Source organism: Astyanax mexicanus, chromosome 4, assembly GCF_023375975.1.
Source record: "Astyanax mexicanus isolate ESR-SI-001 chromosome 4, AstMex3_surface, whole genome shotgun sequence".
In the NCBI taxonomy this organism is placed as follows: Eukaryota; Metazoa; Chordata; class Actinopteri; order Characiformes; family Acestrorhamphidae; genus Astyanax; species Astyanax mexicanus.
In genome coordinates this window covers 8,468,469-8,494,551 of record NC_064411.1, presented here as the reverse complement: position 1 = coordinate 8,494,551, position 26,083 = coordinate 8,468,469, and the positions used below count along the sequence as shown (strand labels likewise).

The window sequence follows — 26,083 nt, the reverse complement described above, 5'->3', positions numbered from 1 at the left end:
TAAGCTTAGTCTGTGTACTAAGCATAAATATAAATCCTTATAACTGTTTGATCCAGGTGTTAAACTGTTGTATTAATACTATTTTAACGTTTTTCGTTTTTATGTTTTGAAATTCGTTAGATTATATTTATGTCAACATTTTGGGTTAATTTTCGTTTGTTATTTTTCTAATAATAATAGAAATTATATAATTAATTTATATATATAATTAATTTATGCACTCACTAATATGCCATACCACATGTCTGTCTTTGTTAAAGAGCATAATATAAAGTATTTCAGCATGAAAGCACGTATTTGTAATGTGTCACAGCGTCCTGAATCATTACTACATCTCTGCTGTTTGTAACAACACGTCTCGCAATTGGCCCGCGGGCCGCGAGTGTGAGACCCAGGGGCGCAGATGGACATTTTGAACTGGGGGGGACCAAGCTGTAAAATTATATATATATATATATATATATATATGCTGCAATAAACTTTAGAATAATCACTTTTCTGATCAACACTAGCCATACTGAAACTGTTATTGGTCTGGTATGTCAATATGTCCCCAGTGCCATCTGCGCGCATTCTTACACCATGATGCCAAATCACTGACATCCTACTATTCCATATCACATTGTTTGGTTTTTGAAAAAACGCTGTCATTGTTTTTTGTTTCTTCATTGCTACAGCCTAGGCAAGACCAGGAAGACAATGTTAACATTTTACATCTTATAATTTCAGTTAACAGCGACTGCTTACTAAAATAACATCATAATAACATCATACATAAAATCAATGGAGAGAGCCGCTGCATGCCTCGGTGCATGCCGGGTTGCGTTGCGTTTAACGCAGCTCCGCCCTCCGGCTCAACTTTATTCAAATAAATCCGGCCACCGCACTGTGTCCAGTCCAGCCAATCAGGGAAAAGCGAGCTGCGTCCAGCCAATGAGGGAAGAGCAGGCTGCGTCTTCACACACACACAAGCCTCTTACACACACACACACACAGAACAAGCGCCTATTTATGTAACCTCTGTAACCTACAATGTAACCTCTGAACTGAACGCTTCCTAGTTTAAAAACGAGGGCATTGTGGAACACAGAATTCCACAAACGTACAGTTAATTAAATTAAAACCCCAACATTTATGCTTGTAGATGGTAGATTTCGGATGAGGTCACTATAATCATCTGCGCCCATGGTGAGACCCCTGCTCTGTAGTGTTTATGCGTCTCATTTTGACCCTGTGGCTATAAAGACTTCCTAAAATCAAACTTGGGTAAAGGGAGGAACTAGAAGAGTTTGTGATACAGAGAGGAAAAAAGGAGGAAAAAAAAGAAGCGAGCCAGAGCTCAGGGTAAAAACTGGCATAAATTTATTTTTATGCAAACTAAGATCCAAAACTGAGTGACTGTAGACAGGTGTTTCAGTTTCATTGTCCAACCCCGGTATGTCCCAAATGTGTCTATAAACTGGGTATAGGATATATATGATAACTCAATAAATTTTATAAAACATATTTTCTTTTTTTTTTGTTTTCAGCTCAGAAAGTCCTTTTGTAACGTTTGTAATAATACTTTTTATTATTTTAAGTAATGTCTTTTTTTCCACAGATCTTTCAGACACATCCCATGTAAAAATGTCCCCAGAGCTCGTCAAGCTAGTCATACGGTTAGCTTATTAGAATAGGCAGCAGTGACTTCATTTAACTAACAATTGAAAAAAGGGCAATTCTGTTTATATTCTTTTTCCTAAAGTTCATATTAATACTTGTAAAGGGTTAATCATTTAGTGGGTGTTAACATATGAACAGCTCAGGCATGAGGGATTGTGGTAGCTGCCTACCGTTTCATACACAGCCAGTCTATCTCTGCTCTCTCCTACTGGTATGCAGATTAGCTAAGTGTCAAACGGTCAGGTTGTTACCGTCATTTAATGGTCCATATTATGTCAATTTACATTTGAGATTTGTAGGTATAAACATACACATATTCACACATTTTTTCACAGTTTATTTTTTCACCTGCATATCCGATTAGCCTAAATTTTACCCTGTATATTTAATTCCCAGCGCCAGAGAGCTTTATTTTCGTGATAAATATTTCTTAAAACTGCATTGACACTAATGTGGTGACGTGTTTGTGTGTTGTGTTGGTACATGTAGATCAGGTGCAGCAGTGCTGCTGGGGTTTTTAAACACAGGGTTCAAACACCTTTTACAAGGTAAAATTCAAGCACTTTTCAAGCACTTTCAAGGCCCATTTTCAAGTTTTTTTCAGCACCTTTGAGCAAAGTGGTAAATTAATGATAACGGTGATATCTCATAACTGCGATTCAGCGATAATCAATATATTGCAAAACTATCCTCCACACTTCACAGCGACTGAGCTACTGAGAAAAAAAACACTTCTATGTAAGTAAATAGCAGGAGTTATGGATTTATTGGTGTCAGTTTCACACAAGTTAAATACCAATGTTCTCAAAATACTGAGTATCTCAACATAATGTGTATCCAATAAATTTCGTTCCACTTCACGATTGAAAGATTATTGATCTACTGTTCGAATTATGATGTATCTGGCATGATACGTCATAAAGAAGAAAAGGAGATCCAGTCCAAAATTGTAGTTCCGTCAGATTTTATTCAAAGAATCTTCTGAGCATGATGGATACATCAAAAATTGAGTAAAAAGATTATTGAAAAATGAATTGAAATAAAAAGGTGAAAATAAGAGGAAAACCCCAAAGGTGAGAAAAGTTGGGGTTTCCAGAGTTCTCGGCTGTGTGAACAGGACCTGTGGCTCTGTAGTCCCTCTCGGGAGAAGCTCTCCCGCCCAACTCTACTCTTCTTCCTAGACAGAGTCTAATAAATACAGGCATTCGCCTGGCCTCAGTCTAATAGTGTGTGAGGAGGCTCCTCACACCCCCCGGATCCTGATACTGATAAGCAGTTATTCATCCTATACATCAGCCGAGAACTCGGTCACACCAACCTTATCAGACTATAGATTACATGTACAGAAACTCATGGTTCTGCTGGAAAAAATCAATCATGCTAAGTTGCAAGAAAAACGGCCTTGCTTTGAGCACAAGGACACAATATACATACATTCTAAGTCACAATGTGAATCATCATGAATCGTGCTAAATGCTTGAATAACATACTGATTAAGTGAAATGCTGATTTAGTTACACACAGATTAACCCTTTAATCAATGAACAATGAACATAGTAAGGCAAAACTCCTCCGTATTCTTACACACTTGTTAATTCTTCACAAAAAACAAACAAAAAAAATCATATATTTATGTTTGAAGCCCAAAATGTGGCAAAAGTTTGAAAAGTTCAAGGGGGGGCCGAATACTTTTGCAAGGCACTGTATATAGTGGTTGCTTGAATGTATGTTTGGCTGTGTACAAAAGCTTTTGGCTAAATGCTTAAGTTGAAAGAATAGATAAGATTGCAGATCTTGCAATATAAAAGCCTTTTATTGAATCACATAGATATGAATATGAGTAAATACATAAGGTGATGTAAAACAACGATAATAGCTGGTACTGGATAAAACAATCAATAAAGTAAATGGATTAGATATTTTTAGTACCTTTAGAGATATAAAAAAACCCTTTAGCAAAACGATACCAAATAAGGAAAAGATAACAGAGTATATAACTTTAGCAACACAACACAACCAAATATCCCTGTAGATTAACTTGCAGATTTTTAATCAGACTGACTGAACCATAGACCAATGAGAAAACCAGTAGAGCAGGGGTGTCAAACTCATTTTGGCCGAGGGCCACATTGGCATATTGGCTGTCCTCTGAGGGCCAGATGTAACTTATAAATGTAGTAAAATGTAATAAAATGTAATATAAAATGAATGCAATTACTCCTTAATGTTAAATAACTCTCAATATATTATTTATTCAATCAAATATTACAGTTGCATGGAAAAAAAATGTTTGCTTGTTGCTCTATTAACATGAATCCTTTTAATTTGTCATGTTATGAAATCCAAAAACTCTATCAATCAAGAACCAAACTATTCAAGTGAATAGTTTATATAATAAACTATTATTCAAGTTACATTAACTTTGATCAAAACGTTTGATACTGAAATAAGGCTTAATAAATATAAAATTAAAAATTGTGAGCTGTTAAGAACATGTGATAGATTTAGCATTTCCTCAGATTTAGCAGTTCCTCATACAACCACTAGTCGGAGCTGCAGCAGCAGCACAAGCCCGCAGTCTTTACTCAGTCAGAGCTACAGCCCAGCCACGGGCTACAGGGCTCAGCTGAGGCAGTCTGGAGCGTTTTTACAGTTTTTAAAATTCTTCTGTGTAGAAAATAAAGATTTTAACCCCACTAACCGAGTAATACAGCTCTCTACAGTTCATCTTTCAGCCCAAGCAGCTAATAGCAGCAGTTTAGAGCAGCATCACGGAGTCACTGCTCGGATTACATTATAAACAGGTCAGTTAGCGCGCTGCTAACCTCAGGATGTTTATAACTACGGAGTTTAGTGGACACACCATGGCTGCAAGGTTAGACTGTTGAAGGCTACTGAAGACTAATTAAAGGCTATTGGAGGTTATTGAAAGGGTTATTGGGGGCAGAAATCAGTAAAGGCTGGTTAGATAAGTGATTCACGTCCTCGTCCTTTGCTGCGGTGAAACTGCGACTAGCGCTGTCACAGTGATGTTTATTAACGTCATTAAACCAGATTTTGTCAGCTATTGTCTTATAAATATTTACACAGAACTTATATCTCTTCTAAAAAGCGTTTATTTTGGTCAGTAACACTCTTCGTAACACAAAAGGCATACCGGTCTTTCGCCTTGAAGCACAGCCGTCCGTCTGCATCAGCTTCTCTTTTTCTGGACATTATGGGATAAACGTTTGTATGTCTCAATTCCACCCGCGAAGTTACGCCTTCCCTCCGGCAGGGGTTCCACATCAATGACTACACTGCCGTGTAGTGGCAGTAAGCCGTAACTTCGTGGGTAATACAATCAAGCATTTTTGGTCAAAGAACGCTTCTGACCTATTTATTATAGACACTAAGATCTTACAAGCTCTCGCTTGGATGTGGCCACATTTGGCCCGCGGGCCTTGTGTTTGACACATGTGCAGTAGAGGGAATCAAGGATCCTGCAGTCTTACTGCTGCATAGCCTGCTGAGTGTTGCTTTCAGTATGGAAACTACAGCTAGACCGTTTTTTTTTTTTTTTTTAACTCTGAAAAGGATTTTGTTGGCTTTTTGTTGCAAGCTAAGAATATTCTCTACTCCTAAGAATACTCTACTCCTTTAAACTACGACATCTAAATTTTAAAAGACTAAGTAATGCTAATCTAACATCTGGAGCAAACACTGGCAGTGCCCTCGCTCCAACTACAAACTACAAACGTGGAGTGGAGGAAAAAATAAAGAAAGTTTTTATATGTAAACAATTGAGAATGTGTTAAGGATGTAAATGACATAAGTTGACCAAATGATCATTTCCTACTTATGGCAAAGCATATTCAATTTTTAAACCTAAAAATGTCCCAGAATGGTAAAATCCTCACTCTTGTTTATTATTAGTTCTAAAGCTAATGCTGAGATTTAATATACGATTTTACTCTGAGCTAGCATCATCGCTTTACTATTTATTCAGCATATCACTGAAAAAATTGTAAAAATGTATGTTCCTAGTTTATGCTGTTAGTGGTACCATTTATGATTCTGTGTGTAAAAACTTCTTAAAACACAACACTAAGTGTTGAAGAGCTCTGCAGGCATTAACTAATGTAGGTATACAAACAAACATAAAAACACAGCATGAAATTCAGTAAACATCATCTCTGGATAAGATTCATTTTTCTGAACCTGTAAAAAGCCATGTTTAAATGAAGTTCTTGTAACAGAGTGAAGATTTTGTGCAGGATGAGGTGTTTTTGGCTGTCTGAAAGATTTAAGGTTTGCATTTTTTATGGCAGAGGAACAGATTTGGGATACTTTTCTATCTCTTGTGAATGCACTGATGTAATATAAGTTCACTCTGTAAAGTAAAACTCTTCCCACAGTCTGAGCAGTGATAGGGTTTCTCTCCTGTGTGAATGCGCTGGTGTATTTTGAGATTACTCTGTTGAGTAAAACTCTTCCCACAGTCGAAACAGTAATACGGTTTCTCTCCTGTGTGAATGCGCTGATGCAGTTTGAGAGTACTCTGTCCAGTAAAACTCTTTCCACAGTCTGAGCAGTGATACGGTTTCTCTCCTGTGTGAATGCGCTGGTGATTTTTGAGATGACCCTGTTGATTAAAACTCTTCCCACAGTCTGAGCAGTGATACGGTTTCTCTCCTGTGTGAATGTGCTGGTGCAGTTTGAGATGACCCTGTTGATTAAAACTCTTTCCACAGTCGAAACAGTAATACGGTTTCTCTCCTGTGTGAATGCGCTGGTGTGTTTTGAGATGACTCTGTGTAGTAAAACACTTATCACAGTCTGAGCAGTAATACGGTTTCTCTCCTGTGTGAATGCGCTGATGCAGTTTGAGATTACTCTGTTTAGTAAAACTCTTTCCACAGTCGAAACAGTAATACGGTTTCTCTCCTGTGTGAATGCGCTGGTGTGTTTTGAGATGACTCTGTGTAGTAAAACACTTATCACAGTCTGAACAGTGATACGGTTTCTCTCCTGTGTGAATGCGCTGGTGTCTTTTGAGATGACTCTGTTTAGTAAAACTCTTCCCACAGTCTGAGCAGTGATACGGTTTCTCTCCTGTGTGAATGCGCTGGTGATTTTTGAGATCACTCTGTTGATTAAAACTCTTCCCACAGTCTGAGCAGTGATGTGGTTTCTCTCCTGTGTGAATGCGCTGGTGTTTTTTGAGATCACTCTGTTTAGTAAAACTCTTGACAGAGTGCTGATGTTTCTCCATGTCGGGACTTGGCTCCATCTGTCTGTGAAATGTAGCAAACAATTTCTGCGTTTTCAGGAGATTCTTCTGGATGGCTTGTGCTTCACCTCTTTCAGCAGTTTAACACTGTTCTTTATTAAATATCCTGGTTGTTTATTCTGGAAAAACAAAGAAAAAAATTTTGTGTATTAAAATAAAAGCAGGTCAATTAACCAAAAATAACTACCTACATTAGTTACACTATATGGAGAAAAATACTGGGACACCTTCATACTACAATAAAGGCTTCAGTACTTTTATCCCATTATAAATTCACAGACATTTTAATAGGTAGTTGTATCTTGACTGTCAGCAGGCTGCAGCTGCAAAATGTATGTAGCAGAAACACTGCTGCTGTCCAGCACTGAATACAGTGTTATACTACTACTTTAGTAGTATCACACTTTACACTATAATCCATACTACTAAAACTTGAAGCTCGGCTGCGCTCCGGTCCACACCTAGAACCTCCCGCTATGAAGCCGAGCGGAGCGCAGTGCGGCCGAACCGAGTTCCTCGATTAGGCTCGGCCCTGATGCAGAATTTTAGATTTTAGATGCAGAATGAGCACACCTGATGCTTCCACAAGTGATTAAACAGGAGAGATAGTTGAGGGAGGCAGGTCTAATTCAGTGGTTCGGCTTTCAAAGGTCTGATAAACTTCAGCTTGCTCCCAATTGTGCCGGAAAGTGGAGTTGACTAGCAACGGTAATGCATCTAATCTGTTCCACCACCTCAAGCAGTTTCACTACACACAATATCTTCTTTATTCTGGCTGAAGCACTTATGTAGTTTATGTTGTATCTAAGTTATTTCTAGTTGATATAGGTTTGTTTATTTGACGGTGATATCGTGTTCCTTTTATATAAATGAAGTCTTTCTGCATTCTTTATCCTGGATGAGGCACTTTTGTTTTGATCTGTTAAATATGTTTACAAAAGGATAAGAAGCTCTGCCTCTGTTGTAATGTAAAGTTATATATATTGGTAAAATGTAAATAGGTTATTGGTTTGTGTTTGACAGAGATGTCATGTTTTTATATTGCTACATGCAAACAAAGGTGAGCATTAATTCATTCTGACCATTTTTTTATTTCTAAAGTATTATACAGTTTTTTATGAGAGGAGGCTTTAAAGACAGTAATAGGTACAGATTTCCATTGCAGGGATTCCTAACATTTTTTTGAGGCCTTCCAAATATTTATATCGATATCGAAATTATATTGTATCGACCGAAATTAAGGAATGTATCGTGATATAAATTTTGGCCATATCGTCCAGCACTAGCTGTAAATATGTCATACTGCTCTAACAAAGTGTATCTCATTTTATCTTATAAATATCTTTGTAATTTTCTGACTTGCAGTATATCTCTACCCCTCACCTTTTATAATCAAATATTTAGTTTTTCAATACAATAATTTCAGTGACCGGAAGCAGAAAAAGCCTGTATTAAATGTATATGCTTGATGAAGAGTCTCGACCTACCCCTTCCTGTTTTTATGTTCTAGAAATTAGATAATATTACTTTTTTATTCAGGTGTAGGACCATTTATGGGATAATTTATCTGCATACAATCACAGCTCCAGAAATGACATTAATCTGTTTTAATAAGGCAGTATGCCATAAATATCGTAAGAAATAATGTTGCCAATATTTTTGAACATCATGAACTATATTACCCTGAAATATGGAGCCATATCACCCACCCTAATTATCACATCCAGGGTAGTACTTAAAAATTCACACTGTTTTCATTTCCTATTATATATCTTCTAGAGACATTTTATATATGTTTATGTCCAGTATAATTTATTTTACTTTAATCCTGCATATATGGAGTGCATTATTACCCAGCAAAAAGCTACACATCGGCCCTTCGTGGGCTAAGTGCGGGCACTGTGGGCAGGGGCTAGCCCATTAAAATTCCAAACAGGCCCAACATGGGTTTTCTGTGGGCAGCCTGTTCATTGGCTGGCCCACTCAAATCCTATAAAAGGCCGCTGTGGGCTAGCCTAAACTGGTCCAGTGCATTAATGCCCCTGTAGGCCCAGTGCGGGAATTATTTGGACAGCCAACACTTTGATGCACCCACACAAATCCCAGGCAGGCCCACTGTGGGTCAGCCCACATTCAGCCTGCACCATTTCACACCCTGAAGGGCCAGTGTGGGATATATGTGGGCAAAGCACAGTTTAGCATGCCCACACAATTCCCATGCAGAGCCAGTGTGGGTCAGCCCAAATTTACCATACAATATTTTACAATCTGAAAGTTTGTGTCATAACAAGTTCATATGAAGGGTATCTGAATATTTTTTATTGTTTTTGTCTGTGAGAGCTAGGTAGATTAGCTAGCTTAGTGGATAGGAGCAACACTGTGTGAAATGTATTATCAGCTCTGAAAGATTTTCTAAACCAAAAGTGGAGAAAAATCAAGGTACCACAGCAGAGTTGTGCAGAGACCTTTGGAGGGGCACACACACACACACACACACACAGTAACATCTCATATTTTTCAAGACATATACTGTATAGCTATACATTTTTATTTATAAAAATATTTTTATTTAATATTTTGGATAGCTACGAATTTGCTCCATGGTGCTGATTCATAATCTCACCTTTATTATTGGTAGTGCTGATAATAAATAAATAAAAATATTAAATTATAAATGTTTTTGTGCTTGACTATACACTTTGTGTAAGCCAGCAAGGTTATAAAAGTAAAATTTTTTTATTTTTGCATGTGATATTTAATTGTGAGGATCATGTAACCAACGAATCCACCCCCCTCCCCTCCCCCCTCCCTGCACGTGCCTTTACCACAGAGCAACGATCAAGCTTAAAGGCAAAGTCAGTGAGTGACTTTGGTCTGTCAAAGTGACTGAAAGGTAAGTTATAATTTCTGTTCTACTATACGCTTTTCTATTTTTTGCTAAGATACGCTAATGTGGTGCTAATGCAGTTACCACTCTCAGGTTATTGTAGCATTATAAGGGTAGCTATGTTGAAGTTAGCATTGTGCTAAAAAAAGTTAGCATTGTCCTAAGTTAGAATGAGAATTTACCTCACATTTAAATAACACGAGGGGCTCCCAAGTTGGCAGCTTATCTCAGCTCTTGGAGAAAGACTGCTGTTAAGTAAGTTAACTTTATATCCAAGTATGTCAACAATAACCAGCTAAGGGAACAATGGCTTGCTAAGGGAAATATTAAGGGAAATGGAAAATGGAAAGATATCCACTTAAGCTAAGGGAAAGATAGCCAGTTAAGCTAAGGGAAAGATAGCCAGTTAAGCTAAGGGAAAGATAGCCAGTTAAGCTAAGGGAAAGATATCCAGCTAAGCTAAGGGAAAGATATCCAGCTAAGCTAAGGGAAAGATAGCCAGTTAAGCTAAGGGAAAGATATCCAGCTAAGCTAAGGGAAAGATAGCCAGTTAAGCTAAGGGAAAGATAGCCAGTTAAGCTAAGGGAAAGATAGCCAGTTAAGCTAAGGGAAATATAGCCAGTTAAGCTAAGGGAAAGATAGCCAGTTAAGCTAAGGGAAAGATATCCAGCTAAGCTAAGGGAAAGATAGCCAGTTAAGCTAAGGGAAAGATATCCAGCTAAGCTAAGGGAAAGATAGCCAGTTAAGCTAAGGGAAAGATAGCCAGTTAAGCTAAGGGAAATATAGCCAGTTAAGCTAAGGGAAAGATAGCCAGTTAAGCTAAGGGAAAGATATCCAGCTAAGCTAAGGGAAAGATAGCCAGTTAAGCTAAGGGAAAGATATCCAGCTAAGCTAAGGGAAAGATAGCCAGTTAAGCTAAGGGAAAGATAGCCAGTTAAGCTAAGGGAAAGATAGCCAGTTAAGCTAAGGGAAAGATAGCCAGTTAAGCTAAGGGAAATATAGCCAGTTAAGCTAAGGGAAAGATAGCCAGTTAAGCTAAGGGAAAGCTAGCCAGTTAAGCTAAGGGAAAGTTAGCCAGTTAAGCTAAGGGAAAGATATTCAGTTAAGCTAATGCAAAGCTAGCCAGTTAAGCTAAGGGAAAGATATCATTTTAAAAAGTTTTGGTATTTTTGTGAACCTGATATCCTGATATCGGCCACCTCACATGTTTATAGAATGTAACTACCAGTCACACACAGTGACTGTAAAGGCTATTTATGTTTCACCATGAATAGCCTGAAGAAATTCAAATTCAAACTAGAAAAGGTAAAGTTCGTGAACGAACTTTAAGTTGGCTTGGAAAAGTACGCTAATAACGTTGAAAAGTTAAAATGGTTGCTAAGCTTTTTCCGTCTGAAGAGTGTGAGGAGTCATTGATATGCTGTTAACTTTTGGCTAAACGCTAAATGCTAAAAACGCTGAAATCTAAAAACATTTGGTTAAACGCTGAAATCTAAAAACATTTGGTTAAACGCTGAAATCTAAAATCGTTTGATTAAACGCTGAAATCTAAAAACATTTGGTTAAACGCTGAAATCTAAAAACGTTTGGTTAAACGCTGAAATCTAAAAACGTTTGATTAAACGCTGAAATCTAAAAACGTTTGATTAAATGCTGAAATCTAAAAACGTTTGATTAAACACTGAAATCTAAAAACGCTTGTTTAAATGCTGAAATCGTAAAACTTTTGGTTAAACTCTTGATTGCTAATGTGTTGCTAGGCAGTTGCTATCATTTCTGAAAAAGTTGCTAAGCTGTTGCTAGGCAGTTGCTAATGTTTTCCAGGTGGTTGCTAAGCTATTGCTAACTGGTTGCTAGGCAATTGCTAACATATACCAGGTAGTTGCTAAGTGGTTGCTAGGCAGTTGCTAACGTTTTCCAAGTGGTTGCTAGGCAGTTGCTAATGTTTTCCAGGTGGTTGCTAAGCTGTTGCTAACTGGTTGCTAGGCAATTGCTAACATATAACAGGTGGTTGCTAAGGTGTTGCTAGGTGGTTGCTAGGGTGTTGCTAGGTTGTTGCTATCATTTCTAAAGTGGTTGCTAAGTGGTTGCTAGGCAGTTGCTATCGTTTTCCTAGTGGTTGTTAAGGTGTTGCTAAGTGGTTGCTAGGCAGTTGCTATCATTTCTAAAGTGGTTGCTAAGTGGTTGCTAGGCAGTTGCTATCATTTCTAAAGTGGTTGCTAGGCAGTTGCTAACGTTTTCCCAATGGTTGTTAAGGTGTTGCTAAGTGGTTGCTAGGCAGTTGCTTTCACTTCTAAAGTGGTTGCTAAGTGGTTGCTAGGCAGTTGCTAACGTTTTCCAGGTGGTTGCTAAGTGGTTGCTAGGCAGTTGCTAACGTTTTCCAGGTGGTTGCTAGGCAGTTGCTAAGTGGTTGCTAGGCAGTTGCTAAGTGGTTGCTAGGCAGTTGCTAAGTGGTTGCTAGGCAGTTGCTAACATTTTCCAGGTGGTTGCTAAGTGGTTGCTAGGTAGTTGCTAACATATTCCAGGTGGTTGCTAGGCAGCTGCTAAGTGGTTGCTAGGCAGTTGCTAACGTTTTCCAGGTGGTTGCTAAGTGGTTGCTAGGCAGTTGCTAACGTTTTCCAGGTGGTTGCTAGGCAGTTGCTAAGTGGTTGCTAGGCAGTTGCTAACGTTTTCCAAATGGTTGCTAGGCAGTTGCTAAGTGGTTGCTAGGCAGTTGCTAACGTTTTCCAGGTGGTTGCTAAGTGGTTGCTAGGCAGTTGCTAACGTTTTCCAGGTGGTTGCTAGGCAGTTGCTAAGTTGTTGCTAGGCAGTTGCTAACGTTTTCCAGGTGGTTGCTAAGTGGTTGCTAGGCAGTTGCTAACGTATTCCAGGTGGTTGCTAGGCAGTTGCTAAGTGGTTGCTAGGCAGTTGCTAACGTTTTCCAGGTGGTTGCTCAGTGGTTGCTAGGCAGTTGCTAACGTTTTCCAGGTGGTTGCTAAGTGGTTGCTAGGCAGTTGCTAACGTATTCCAGGTGGTTGCTAGGCAGTTGCTAAGTGGTTGCTAGGCAGTTGCTAACGTTTTCCAAGTGGTTGCTAGGCAGTTGCTAAGTGGTTGCTAGGCAGTTGCTAACCTTTTCCAGGTGGTTGCTAAGTGGTTGCTAGGCAGTTGCTAACGTTTTCCAGGTGGTTGCTAGGCAGTTGCTAAGTGGTTGCTAGGCAGTTGCTAACGTTTTCCAAGTGGTTGCTAGGCAGTTGCTAAGTGGTTGCTAGGCAGTTGCTAACATTTTCCAGGTGGTTGCTAGGCAGTTGCTAAGTTGTTGCTAGGCAGTTGCTAACATTTTCCAGGTGGTTGCTAAGTGGTTGCTAGGCAGTTGCTAACGTATTCCAGGTGGTTGCTAGGCAGTTGCTAAGTGGTTGCTAGGCAGTTGCTAACGTTTTCCAGGTGGTTGCTCAGTGGTTGCTAGGCAGTTGCTAACGTTTTCCAGGTGGTTGCTAAGGTGTTGCTAAGTGGTTGCTAGGCAGTTGCTAACGTTTTCCAGGTGGTTGCTAAGGTGGTTGCTAAGCAGTTATTAGGTGGTTGCTAAGCCCTGGCTGGGGTGCCGGGGTGTCCAAACTTTTGACTGATAGCTGCTCCATACAGCAGCTCCTCCATACACTCACAGTACTGGAGGAGCAGGGGAGAGAAGGGGTTCCGTGCGCAGAGCTGCTCGTGTGTGAGATGGAACTCTGGGCCCCCCATTCATTTCTATGGGAAAACTTCGTACGACATTTGTACGAAAACCGTACAACGTATCGTCGAAACGTTAAAATTTTCGGAAAGAACGCGGTAAGTTCTATAGACCGTCCGATTTTTGTCTTTGTATGTCAAAAATTGTTACCTACACAGTCGTTCAAAGTTGTCCCCCATTCATTTCCTATGGGAAAAAAAAGCGTACGTTTACGAAGTTTTTACGAAAACCGTACGATGTATCGCTTAAAAAAGCACAAGCAACCTATTCGGGTATAGGTCCTACGATACTGCAAAATTTCGTGGTTCTACGTCAAAAGCCCTAGGAGGAGATAGTGATTAAATTTTGAGCGCGGAATAATAATAATAATAATAATAATAATAAGAAGATTACGAAGAACAAGAAGTTGGCTTTTCCAAGCCAACTTAATAACTATCACTATATAAGAATCACTGTAATCAAATACAGTCTGCAAATTTCTCTAAAAGTGGAGTTATGTGCCATAACTAAGTTTTGGGAGTGAGCCACGCCCTCACTCCTCCCACTTCCATCCCTATTTAAACAGTCACTTCCTCTCTACCTACTCATTGAACAAACCTCGCACCCACCTCCTCCCCATCTTCCTCCTTCTTTAATTTTATTCTCTTCTCATGTTTCTTTTCATGAGAGGGGGGGCTTCGGCTTCACGCTTTACAGCGAAGCTGCCCCGAACTCCATCCCAAATACTCTGAGTTCGCTCCCCCTCTTTCTTCTTCTCTGCCCAATCAAGGGCGTGGGTCAATACTAGCAAATTAAGCATTGTACATGAAAAGACACTAACAGATGTAGTATTTACCTGACTGCATTCTCATATCTCTATATTATCATTTTAAGAGGCCGTGAGAAGATCAATCATGCCACCACCAAAGGATGCAGAGATCGAGCAGGTTGCAAAGGTTTGGCTTTGGAATGCACGGGACCGTTCAGGTGGACGGAAGCATCGTCTCATGCAGTCTCTTCAAAAAAATAGTTAATTTATGATCTATGCTATATTAATGCATAAACAATATTCATTTTTGATATTATGATTAACTATATCTGTTCTATTTATGTAAAGTACATCTATTTTCTCCTTCATTATTATTCCTGTGAGATAAAAACCTTAATGCAAAAACTAATGTTATATTCAATTAGAATTTTTTTTTACTGGTTTGATTGGGATTACATTTTGGTTCCAAGTCTACAAGCAAGAGGAATAAAATTAATAATAGAGATCAGGGGTGGGTTTCCTGAAAGCTTCGTTACGCTAAGAACTTCGTTAACTCGTACTTAAGATTGATCGTTAATTAAAGAGTGTTTCCCAAACCCGTGCGTAACTAAAGTACTACGTAAACTCGCTCGCAGATTAACGAGTGACCTCACCCAGTCGTTATTCTTAAGAGCTTCTTTAGGGGATCTCTACTTGCAGTTCAGCACCTTAAACACCAGGGGCCGCCAATTTTGAGGGAGAAAAATTATAATTTCCCTGGTTGAAGCAATTATATTATGTTACTATTAATTATAATCAGTTATATATATATATATATATATATATATATATATATATATATATATATATATATATATATATATATATATATATATACAGTTGTGGTCAAAAGTTTACATACACTTGTAAAAAAACATAATGTTATGGCTGTCTTGAGTTTTCAATAAGTTCTACAACTCTTATTTTTCTGTGATAGAGTGATCGGAACACATACATGTTTGTCACAAAAAACAGTCATAAAATTTGGTTCTTTCATAAATTTATTATGGGTCTGCTGAAAATGTCACCAAATCTGCTGGGTCAAAAATATACATACAGCAACATTAGTATTTGGTTACATGTCCCTTGGCCATTTTCACGGCAACTAGGCGCTTTTGGTAGCCATCCACAAGCTCCTGGCAAGCTTCAGGTCGAATGTTTGACCACTCTTCTTGACAGAATTGGTGCAGTTCAGCTAAATGTGATGGTTTTCTTGCATGAACCTGTTTCTTTAGCACTGTCCACATGTTCTCAATGGGGTTTAAGTCAGGACTTTGGGAAGGCCATTCTAAAACCTTAATTCTAGCCTGGTTTAGCCATTCCTTTACCACTTTTGATGTGTGTTTTGGGTCATTGTCTTGTTGGAACACCCAACTGCGCCCAAGACCCAACCTTCGGGCTGATGGTTTTAAGTTTTCCTGCAGAATTTGGAGGTAATCCTCCTTCTTCATTATCCCATTTACTTTCTGCAAAGAACCAGTTCCACTGGCAGCAAAACATCCCCAGAGCATAATACTACCACCACCATGCTTGACAGTAGGCATGGTGTTCCTGGGATTAAAGGCCTCACCTTTTCTCCTCCAAACATATTGCTGGGTGTTGTGGCCAAACAGCTCAATTTTTGTTTCGTCTGACCAGAGAACTTTCCTCCAGAAGGTTTTATCTTTGTCCATGTGATCAGCAGCAAACTTCAGCCGAGTCTTAAGGTGCCTTTTCTGGAGCAAGGGCTTCTTTCTTGCACGGCAGCCTCTCAGTCCATGGCGATGTAAAACACGCTTGACTGTGGAGACTGACACCTGTGTTCCATCAGCTTCCAAATCCTTGCAGACCTGCTTCTTGGTGATTCTTGGTTGACTCTTGACCATCCTGACCAATCTCCTCTCGGCAGCATGTGATAGCTTGCGTTTTCTTCCTGATCGTGGCAGTGACACAACTGTTCCATGCACTTTATACTTGCGTATAATTGTCTGCACAGTTGCTCTTGGGACCTGTAGCTGCTTTGAAATGGCTCCAAGTGACTTCCCTGACTTGTTCAAGTCAATAATTCGCTTTTTCAGATCCACACTGAGTTCCTTTGACTTTCCCATTGTAGCTTTTGTAGCTGAGTCTAATCACTGGGTCAAATGAGCCCTATTTAAATGGGCTCATGAGAAGTCAACAGCTGTAGTCAATCAGAATCACTTACAAGAAGTGAAGAGGCCATGACATGAAGCTAATTTGATTGACACAACTCGCTACATCACCAAAATTGACAAATTTTGTTGCTGTATGTATATTTTTGACCCAGCAGATTTGGTGACATTTTCAGCAGACCCATAATAAATTTATGAAAGAACCAAATTTTATGACTGTTTTTTTGTGACAAACATGTATGTGTTCCGATCACTCTATCACAGAAAAATAAGAGTTGTAGAACTTATTGAAAACTCAAGACAGCCATAACATTATGTTTTTTTACAAGTGTATGTAAACTTTTGACCACAACTGTATATATATATATATATATATATATATATATAATTATTATTATAATAATTAATATTATTATATTATGTTATATTATTATATTATTTCCCGTGTCTGCGGGTGCTCCGGTTTCCTCCCACAGTCCAAAGTTCAGGCTAATTGGATGTCGGATAAAAATTGCCCCTTAGGTGTGAGTGTGTGAGTGGATGTGCCTGTGTGTCTGTCTGCCCTGCGATGGATTGGCGGCCTGTCCAGGGTGTATACTGCCTTCCCCCCGATGCCGGCTGGTATAGACTCCAGCCACCTCCCCCGCGACCCTTAACGGATAAAGCGGTTGACGATGAGTGAGTAAGTGAGTGAATGAGTTATATTATATTATATTATATTATATTATATTATATTATATATTACATTATATATTATATTATATTATATTATATTATATTATATTATAATGCCAACTTTCTCTGTGTAGTCTAACTGGGCATACTGGAATTGACCAATCAAACCCATAAATTATTAAAAATCCAGATTCCTGCAGCTGATGCTCACGGTCTAAGCAAAGCTGCAAAGTCACCAAGTCCGTGGATTCTGTAATCAGGCTGTTATGTGGCATACACACACTTATATACACTTCCCACCAGCCTGGGAATTACAGCACAATACAATATATTTCCATGCTATTGGGAAAATTCCTGGTACTGTAGGTCCGGTGCAGGGGACGCCTGCAGTGTCTTTACTCACACCTACACGTACTGTAAAGGGTATCGGTGAATGTGCAGGTAATATTTAATATTATTCTTTATTTAGGTGCTTCTAACCAACATTGTGGCCGTTCATCTGGGCAAACTCTGGGGTGTGTCAGCTCGCAAATATATAAATATCAGTCAAAAGTTGACACGTCTCATTTTTTATTTATTTATTTTTTTTACATTGTCGATTAATATTAAAACTATGAAAACAATTAATTATAAATAAACCCAACTGAGATGTTGATTTAGGATGAGCTGGAGCTTTACAGTGTGTGTGTGTGTGTGTGTGTGTGTATATTGAAGAGTTAACGTTTATTATACCTTGGGTGTGTTGACAAATATCCTTCAATAATGATTACTTAACTTTAGCATCTATAATTACATAATCATTGTGTGAAACCTTGTATTTTATACACATTTATATAGAAGATTAACCAATCCTCACATTGTATTTTATACACATTTATATAGAAGTTTAACCAATACTCACAATATATATTCTTTACACATATAGTTAAACTTTGCTTGATCAGGCATGTAACTAACACAGACTCTATTATATGTCAAACTAACCCACATGATACATAAGGCATTTACTAACACATAGGATCTATTGTATGGCGGACTAACCACGCGCCACTAACACATTAACATATAACATAAGAAATCCATTGTGTGACTGGTGTAGCTCACGCTTAAGGCATTTTGGTCACTGCATGACCCTAACTAACGGCCATCAATCATCGACTGGTGCACTCTGTATGAACTAAATTGCTACAGGGGAGGCTCTTAGACCAAAGCGGCCTTCTCTGTGTGTGGGTGCCTCCCTAAACCTGCAGCTCTTCAAAGCGGGGAGTGACGCACACAGATAATGCCACAAAGTTCAGTTCTGGCTGGACACAGTCAAGGCCAAGCACTAGTGGTCCGGTCAGACACGTGAAACGGATTACTAACACGTGAAATTATGCATACTAACATGAGATGATTTTAGCAACGCCTCATCAGCAGGTTTCACGTCATTTGGGGTATAAACATGGAGTCAGATCAGAGGGGGGTCAGAACTTTTACTATTTGATGGCTGCTAACTGTCTTGTATGTATTGGTTCTCCTGAATTCAGTATTTTGTAATAAATACTTGATTTGCTTTCAACTCCACTCCACCTGTCTGCAACTCTCTCCATCAAAACGAACACGCAGGGGAGTTGTACCCCGGATGCACTGTAAAAAGTGATTCTAGCTCGAAGTAAATATTACTTAAAAAATTATATGAAACGCAAACAATTAAATTACTTTAATGTTGTTTATTTTTTTTTTTACGTTTTCTGAACTTATAATTTGCATTATAAACTGAACTAAACAAGCTTGTCAAAATCTACTTAATTTTTTTTAAGTTTCAAGCAACAATGTTGAACTGAGTTGACACAACTTTATTTGAATCAGTTCAAATTAAAAGAAGCTTTGGTTCAAATACAGAGCAAGACGTGCACCATTTACAGCCGTTCGACTGGCAGGTAAGCAATGTTAAATACATTTCTCCTAAAATATTCATGTCCAACCTAAAAGTTTACTTGCCAAATAACATTATAAGAGTCTAATTGTAGAAATACATACATCGTGGTTAGATAACTAGTCAGCCCTCACTTTTGGCTGACGTTTCTGGTGAGCTAGAAGATTGTTTGGCTACACAGCAAAATGCTAACGTGGGGGCTCAGTGTGTGGATAAGGACTGGGGATAAGAGTTAACTTAGCTAGCTAGCTAGTCTGGAGAGCATATTTAGCGGGCAAAATGCTAATGTGGGGGCTTGGTGTGTGGATAAAGACTGGGGATAAGAGTTAGCTTAGCTAGCTAGCTAGTCTGGAGAGCGTTTTTAGCGGGTAAAATGCTAACGTGAGGGCTCAGTGTGTGGATAAGGACTGGGGATAAGAGTTAGCTTAATTAGCTAGCTAGTCTGGAGAGCGTTTTTAGCGGGTAAAATGCTAACGTGGGGCTCGGTGTGTGGATAAGGACTGGGGATAAGAGTTAGCTTAGCTAGCTAGCTAGTCTGGAGAGCGTTTTTAGCGGGTAAAATGCTAACGTGGGGCTCGGTGTGTGGATAAGGACTGGGGATAAGAGTTAGCTTAGCTAGCTAGCTAGTCTGGAGAGCGTTTTTAGCGGGTAAAATGCTAACGTGGGGCTCGGTGTGTGGATAAGGACTGGGGATAAGAGTTAGCTTAGCTAGCTAGCTAGTCTGGAGAGCGTTTTTAGCGGGTAAAATGCTAACGTGGGGCTCGGTGTGTGGATAAGGACTGGGGATAATAGAGTTAGCTTAGCTAGCTAGCTAGTCTGGAGAGCGTTTTTAGCGGGCAAAATGCTAACGTGGGGGCTTGGTGTGTGGATAAGGACTGGGGATAAGAGTTAACTTATCTAGCTAGCTAGTCTGGAGAGCATATTTAGCGGGCAAAATGCTAACGTGGGGGCTTGGTGTGTGGATAAGGACTGGGGATAAGAGTTAACTTAGCTAGCTAGCTAGTCTGGAGAGCATATTTAGCGGGCAAAATGCTAACGTGGGGGCTCAGTGTGTGGATAAGGACTGGGGATAATAGAGTTAGCTAACCTTGCTAGTTTTGTTTTGTATTTGTTCAAAATTTAACTTGCCTGTTGACCATATTTTTAGATCCACTTAGCGATTTAGTTATTTCACACTGTTTTGAGTTGTGCACTTGTTCATTTAAATATCAAAGAGGTTTTCCAGCGCATAACTAACGTTACTTTGCATCTGGAGTCAAAATTCATGTTAAAGCTTGACCAGTATACGCTACACAAAAACTTCTCTATCTTCAGTGCCAAGGCCGGAGCGTCAGGAAGAAGAATGCAAGGCATAATGAGCTGTTTGGTCAAGGTAAGTTTATTTTTATTTTTAAATAAAGGTGCCAATAAATGTGCAGTACTGTAGGAATGTTTTTGTTTTTCTTACAATTTTAATTCACGTTTTTTGAGAACACTGTAAAAGAGATATTTGAATTAGCAACAGATTTTTTTAGCACCCGACATGAGTAATCTCATTCTCAGGAGAAGCTCCATCTTTGTTGGATCTTGTTGGAATAAACAACAATGAGCCTGTTTGTGGCACTTTATTAAGAACAAAAACAGCAGCATTACTTGTGCTTTTATAAAATTGATTAAAAAATGTTTTGTTTGTCTAGGGAGCAGTCACCACTGAGCGTGGTGGAGTATGTGGGGGGAACATGGCCTGCTCGCAGAACACTTTGTAAGTAAAATCTGCAGTGATTGACATTACAGTGAACTAAGCACCATTTGGGGTAGTACTGTACTAGAGGTTTTAACATTATTGACTACAGGAGCATATGCATGAGCTGAAAGTAAAATTCTCACACAATTACCCAGCAGTTCTTTAGAATTCTTTTTTAAGGGTGCTAGTTGTGCCAGCTCACAGTTGTGGCGCACAGATATTTTAAAGTAAAGATCAGTTATGCAAAATTATTTTTACTGCCTGGTTTGTTGACATTTCTCAGGGGTGGCAATGTTTATTGTGTTTATTAGCGTTGTAACTTTATTTTAAATAACATTTATCTATATACAGTACAGTGCAATACATAGACCACCCTTTGTGCACTGTGCGAGTTATTCAGAACAGAACATTGCCCAAAAGATCAATAAAACATAACTTTTTTTTGTATTTTAGGTGTATTTTCTAGTTCACAGCTGCAAAGTCCAGATTTGGGCGTTTGTTGCTGTTTTTGCTTTTCACAATCCAAGTGTTCCCTTGTTCTATTGTGTTCAAGTGTGGAACAAAATATTTGTGTATTTATTTTAATTTCTCATTAAAGACACATTTTTTCAGACTCATAGCATTAATTGTCTGATGGACACATCTGAAACCATATATTTCTTAAGGGTGTTCTATAACTTCAGTAAATTATTGTATTTGTTTAATTCTCCACTATATTTTCCTGTTACTATAAAACAATCACTAAACCTAACAGTAACTACAAACTACAAACTACAAAATATTCCCTTTTATCCTTATATTTAACCCAGGGGAGGGCAATACATTTTTCCAAGGTGCCAAATGAGGAATTGCAACGGTTTTAGAGGGCCAGACTATTATACATAGCTTGGTTCTGCACAATACATGTATACTGTAGGGCTGTACAGCATTTATAATAATAAAGCAATAAATGCATTTGTATGTTTGTTCTACCTCAGTTCTTTTTTTAGCTCAGTGAGAGAAATCTGGACTTTTTGGGCTTAGAGAAGTGCATTAATGTCAGGCTGAAAACCTGTTTTCTAGGACTCCAAGCTGTTTTATTTTTCAGAATTATTACTGGAAACATACATAATGAATACAATTAATGTAAGACTTTTGAGGTGCTGTTTGATAACCCTTTGATTTGCTTATTTTATAGCACAGCATTCTTTTTAGGTCATTTTTTAAAATATTACACTTTTACAGATCTGGTTAAATTATGTTTATTTAGCTGTAAAACTAATTTTTGTTCCATTTTCATTCTCTGCAGGAGAAGCGCAAACCTACGTAATACACTAAGATAATACACCGTTTAGATGCGTTCGAAGGTTTTCGGTGCTGATAGCGCAACTTAGATTTACTTTTCTCTTCTAATTTAACAACAATCTCGCATGGGCCGGTTCAGCAACCCTAGTTAATTTAAGGACAAAGTATGTCTTCAATTATTTTTTTTGTAGATAACCATCTACATTTGTATTTTTTCATTTTTTAACAGGATGAGGGTGAGGTCAATATTTCACAGCACATCATGAAGATCTTCACAGTGAAGGAAGAGGGTGCAACAGAGGATGAAGGTACCGTCTTTGAGGGTCAAGAGGTACTGGCTGGTCTTGGAAATGTCCCACAGGCATGTGCTGCACTTCTGGGGTTCATATATGCCTTGAATTTGCAGTACCCTAAACCACTGACATACACATTGGAAGTGTTTCAGAAGCTTTTTATGGAACAGGATGGACTGAAACTTTCTCCCAAGGTGCTGTCTCTTAAAACAACAGCTGTTAATTAAGCCTTGCTATCTCGAATAGGCTTGAAGGAGAACGCTGGTGTAAAGTTGACTTGGTGTAATAAAACATGATATTTTTTTTTTTACTAAAACCTGCCAATAAATGCAAAAGTGGTTAAAAGTCTGAGAATTGATTTATTTGAGTGGTAAGTAAGTGTAGTTATATTTTAAGAAATACAAAAGCAAAAAAATTAAGGCAATAGTTTGCATGGATCTTTCTATGTCGGTAGAACTTTAACAAATTAGTTAAAACAACTCAAATTCATAGATTTTAATTTTGATTTAATGTAGTTGTGTTTATTAAAAAAAATAGTAGAAAAAACTTAAATATTTTAAGTTAATGGTAGGTAAAAAAAATAAGTTGATATAACTTGGTGTTTTTTAGTTATACTATGATAATTTATTTAAGTATATTTTAAGTGGCTTAGACAAGTTCCATTTACTTAAAAGAACAGAAAGTTATTTCAACTCAAAAAGATCCATGCAAACTATTGCCTTAATTTTTTTAAGTTCTTTCAACGCCTCATTTTTTACAGTGCATGGACCAATCACTCTTCATAGACACTCCACTGGGGGCTGGAGATGCTGCTCTCTTCTCCCTGTAAGCAGATCTTCATGATGATCCATGATGAGAGTAAAGTGTGGAGTAATGTGTTCCTTTACTAAAACTTATTCACAGGTTCCTGACTAACTTCTTCATAACCGTCCCAGAAGCGTCCCGAAGCTTTCTGTCAGCTGCCCCAAACTAAAAAACACTCGTCTAATAAATATACATATTTTAATTTATTTAACAATACTGTTGAATATATTTGTGTTTAGTCAAGTCAAGTCAAGTCAAGTCATTATCAACCGCTTTATCCATTAAGGGTCGTGGGGGGGTGCTGGAGCCTATCCCAGCAGGCATCGGGCAGAAGGCAGGATACACCCTGGACAGGCTGCCAATCCATCGCAGGGCAGACAGACACAGACAGACAAACAGACACATTCACTCACACACTCACACCTATGGGGCAATTTGTATCTAACATCCAATCAGCCTAACGTGCCGTCTTTGGACTGTGGGAGGAAACCGGAGCACCCGGAGGAAACCCACGCAGACACGGGGAGAACGTGCAAACTCCACACAGAAAGACCCGGGTCGCCCCAGCCGGGAATCGAACCCAGGCCGTCTTGCTGTGAGGCGGAAGTGCTACCCACTGCGCCACCGTGCCGCCCCATATTTGTGTTTATGATGACACAATGTCATCACCTGATTAGATCATATGTATTTTAAAGATCTGTGTCTAGTTAATAACATGTATTGGTAAGAGCAATTACACAATTATACTGTATTATAAACTAAAAGGTATATTTTTATACTGAACTCTAACAGAGATACAGATCAGAACAGAATAGAAGTCTTTCTGTGAGAAGCTTCATTTCACAGCTTTAATAACAAACCCAATCACTTCCATCTGATCTATATAAATGCAGCACATCAGGATTTCCTCATTTCTAATGCTAATGTAAACCCAGACAGCGTGTGGTAAAATCCGAGACGGATCCTCAGAATGGATCTGGTTCAGAGTTCACTTTTACTACAGACTAATACGATCCAGATTTTGAGCAAATCGTCACATTTATGTTAAAATATATGGACCATATTTTTGAACATAAATGTGCAACCACCACATACCATAGCAACCACCTAGCAACAGCATAATATCACTACAGCAACCACCTAATACTGTTACTGTGCCAGAAGGAAACATATTATTAATATTAACAATTAGATATTAAAGGCAGATATGTACTTTAAATACAGATTACACAGAAACACATTCTACTGTAAGAATAACTGTCTGGTTTGTTAAGCGTTTCTCTGTGTTTAAATACAGCACAGGGTTCTGACTTTGGTCCAGGAGAAACTCTGTTCTCAATATTTTAAAACTGTTAAATATGCAGATCACAGGTCCAGGATTAGAGCTGAAACCATTACAATACAAAACTACTTTACATATTAAACCCATCACTTAATTTACTCACTTTAGGACAGGAGGTCCTCCTCCACTGCTGGAGTTCTGAAGATCCATCATTTACTCTTCTTCATTCACACACAGCTGAACACTGCCGACACCGACCCCTGAGAACAGATCAGCCGTTACAATAAAACCTTTATTCTTACAATATTCTTACTATCATCAACTGCATTAAACAAAACCTGATAAACTAACAAAACAAACCAAACAGAGAACGATACATGCAGCCTAACAATCCGTTAGCAATCGAATTACTGGCTCAATCGGAATAGAGCACGTCCATGTAAACAACTCAATCGGAATAGAGTGGTCCGATTGAGGCCATTCCGAATACAATTTTCGATCGAACGAGGTGGATAATATTTTAATAAATTCGATACAAAGAAGAATGACAGCCTTGTAAACACCTGTACCCGATTACATCCCCAATCGGAATGTTTAAGTACATCTGCGCATGTGCCACAGCGTTTTAGAGCCACTCTTAAAAAATAAAAACAGTTCGCTTCGAGATTAAAGTTCAAATATAAGGAGAGGAGATATTCTTAGTATTTTAGGTATATTTACTTCTTACTGCTTAAGCTGTAGTTTAGGAGCGGTGCAGAGGGAAACAAGCGCTCATGAGCTGTTATATATCACCATCAGTTATCTACATTTATAACCTGCTGATTATTAATGCTGTAATGTTACAGTTACTGTACACAATATAGTGTTTAGATTTTCCCGTGGTAGCCTCCCAGAAGAGCGCGCGCTCCTGCACGGAGATTTTCGTTCCTTAAAAAAAAAAAAATAATAATAGTAATAATAAAATAATAAAAACTGTATTTATAAAGCACTTTTCATACATTAAAATTCAGCTCAATTTTCTGTACATACAGAGAGGTAATAAACACAGTAAACTATGTGACTATGATATTAAAATAAATCAATTAAAATAAAAAGTAACAAAAATATAGATCACTACATATATCGATGTATAATAATACAAACACAAAATATTAAAACAAAGTTTATTAAAAAAATGTCTTCAGACGCTTTTTGAAACTGTTTACTGATGCTGCTTGCCTGATCTCAACTGGTAAACTGTTTCATTTCTTTGCAGCATAAAAACAAAAAGCTGCTTCTTCTTTTCTCTTCTTGTCTGTAACACTATATAAAATACACTGTATAAGATTATAATAGCTGGTCTAAAATAATTATATTATAATGTTTTAGGATGTTTTTTTCTTTGGTCGCAAAACCCGATCTAAAAGGCAGCTGAAATGTCCGCGCAACATCGCGCGCTCTCCCGTGAGGCTTCTCGTGGCTAAAAGAACACCCACCACGGAAAAATCTGCACACTGTGCGTGCCTCGCTCTTACACTGCAGCTCACGCAGTTACAGCTACATTTCCTTTAAAATATTACCACTTTATTCTCGTAATATTACGATTTTATTTACGAATAGATAAAGGAGTGATAAATCAGTACTTGCCTGGATTTTTTAGATAAAGCTGTGCAGTATCT

General features: G+C 38.4%; 4 protein-coding genes across 7 annotated transcripts in view; 1 reads left to right on the top strand and 3 right to left on the bottom strand.

The window, feature by feature from the left end:
• The window catches only part of LOC125801205 (zinc finger protein 271-like), a 184,661-nt gene that overhangs the window by 99,917 nt on the left and 58,661 nt on the right, over nt 1–26,083 (top strand). The gene's annotated exons all lie outside the window — the stretch shown is intronic.
• Nucleotides 1–26,083, bottom strand: part of LOC111190033 (zinc finger protein 239-like) — a 269,476-nt gene that overhangs the window by 201,749 nt on the left and 41,644 nt on the right. The window lies entirely within an intron of this gene.
• LOC125801519 (zinc finger protein 239-like) overlaps nt 1–26,083 on the bottom strand; it is a 140,463-nt gene that overhangs the window by 79,630 nt on the left and 34,750 nt on the right. The window contains exon 2 of one of the 2 annotated variants that reach the window (XM_049478323.1): nt 3,457–4,487. The exons of the other annotated variant lie outside the window; for it this stretch is intronic. The gene's annotated coding sequence lies outside the window, so the exon portion shown is untranslated. Of the gene's footprint in view, nt 1–3,456; nt 4,488–26,083 lie in introns of those variants that run through there. 2 annotated transcript variants of the gene reach the window in all.
• On the bottom strand, nt 5,630–24,697 carry LOC125801388 (zinc finger protein 239-like). Its single transcript, XM_049478023.1, has 2 exons — nt 24,589–24,697; nt 5,630–7,053 (listed from the first exon to the last, which is right to left on the bottom strand). The coding sequence occupies exon 2, from the start codon at nt 6,932–6,934 to the stop codon at nt 5,996–5,998; it is 939 nt and encodes a 312-aa protein (XP_049333980.1). The 5' UTR covers nt 6,935–7,053; nt 24,589–24,697; the 3' UTR covers nt 5,630–5,995.

Bases quoted from the DNA above. Each gene is read 5' to 3' on its own strand.
- LOC125801388 (XM_049478023.1), bottom strand. From the start codon at position 6,934: ATGGAGCCAAGTCCCGACATGGAGAAACATCAGCACTCTGTCAAGAGT.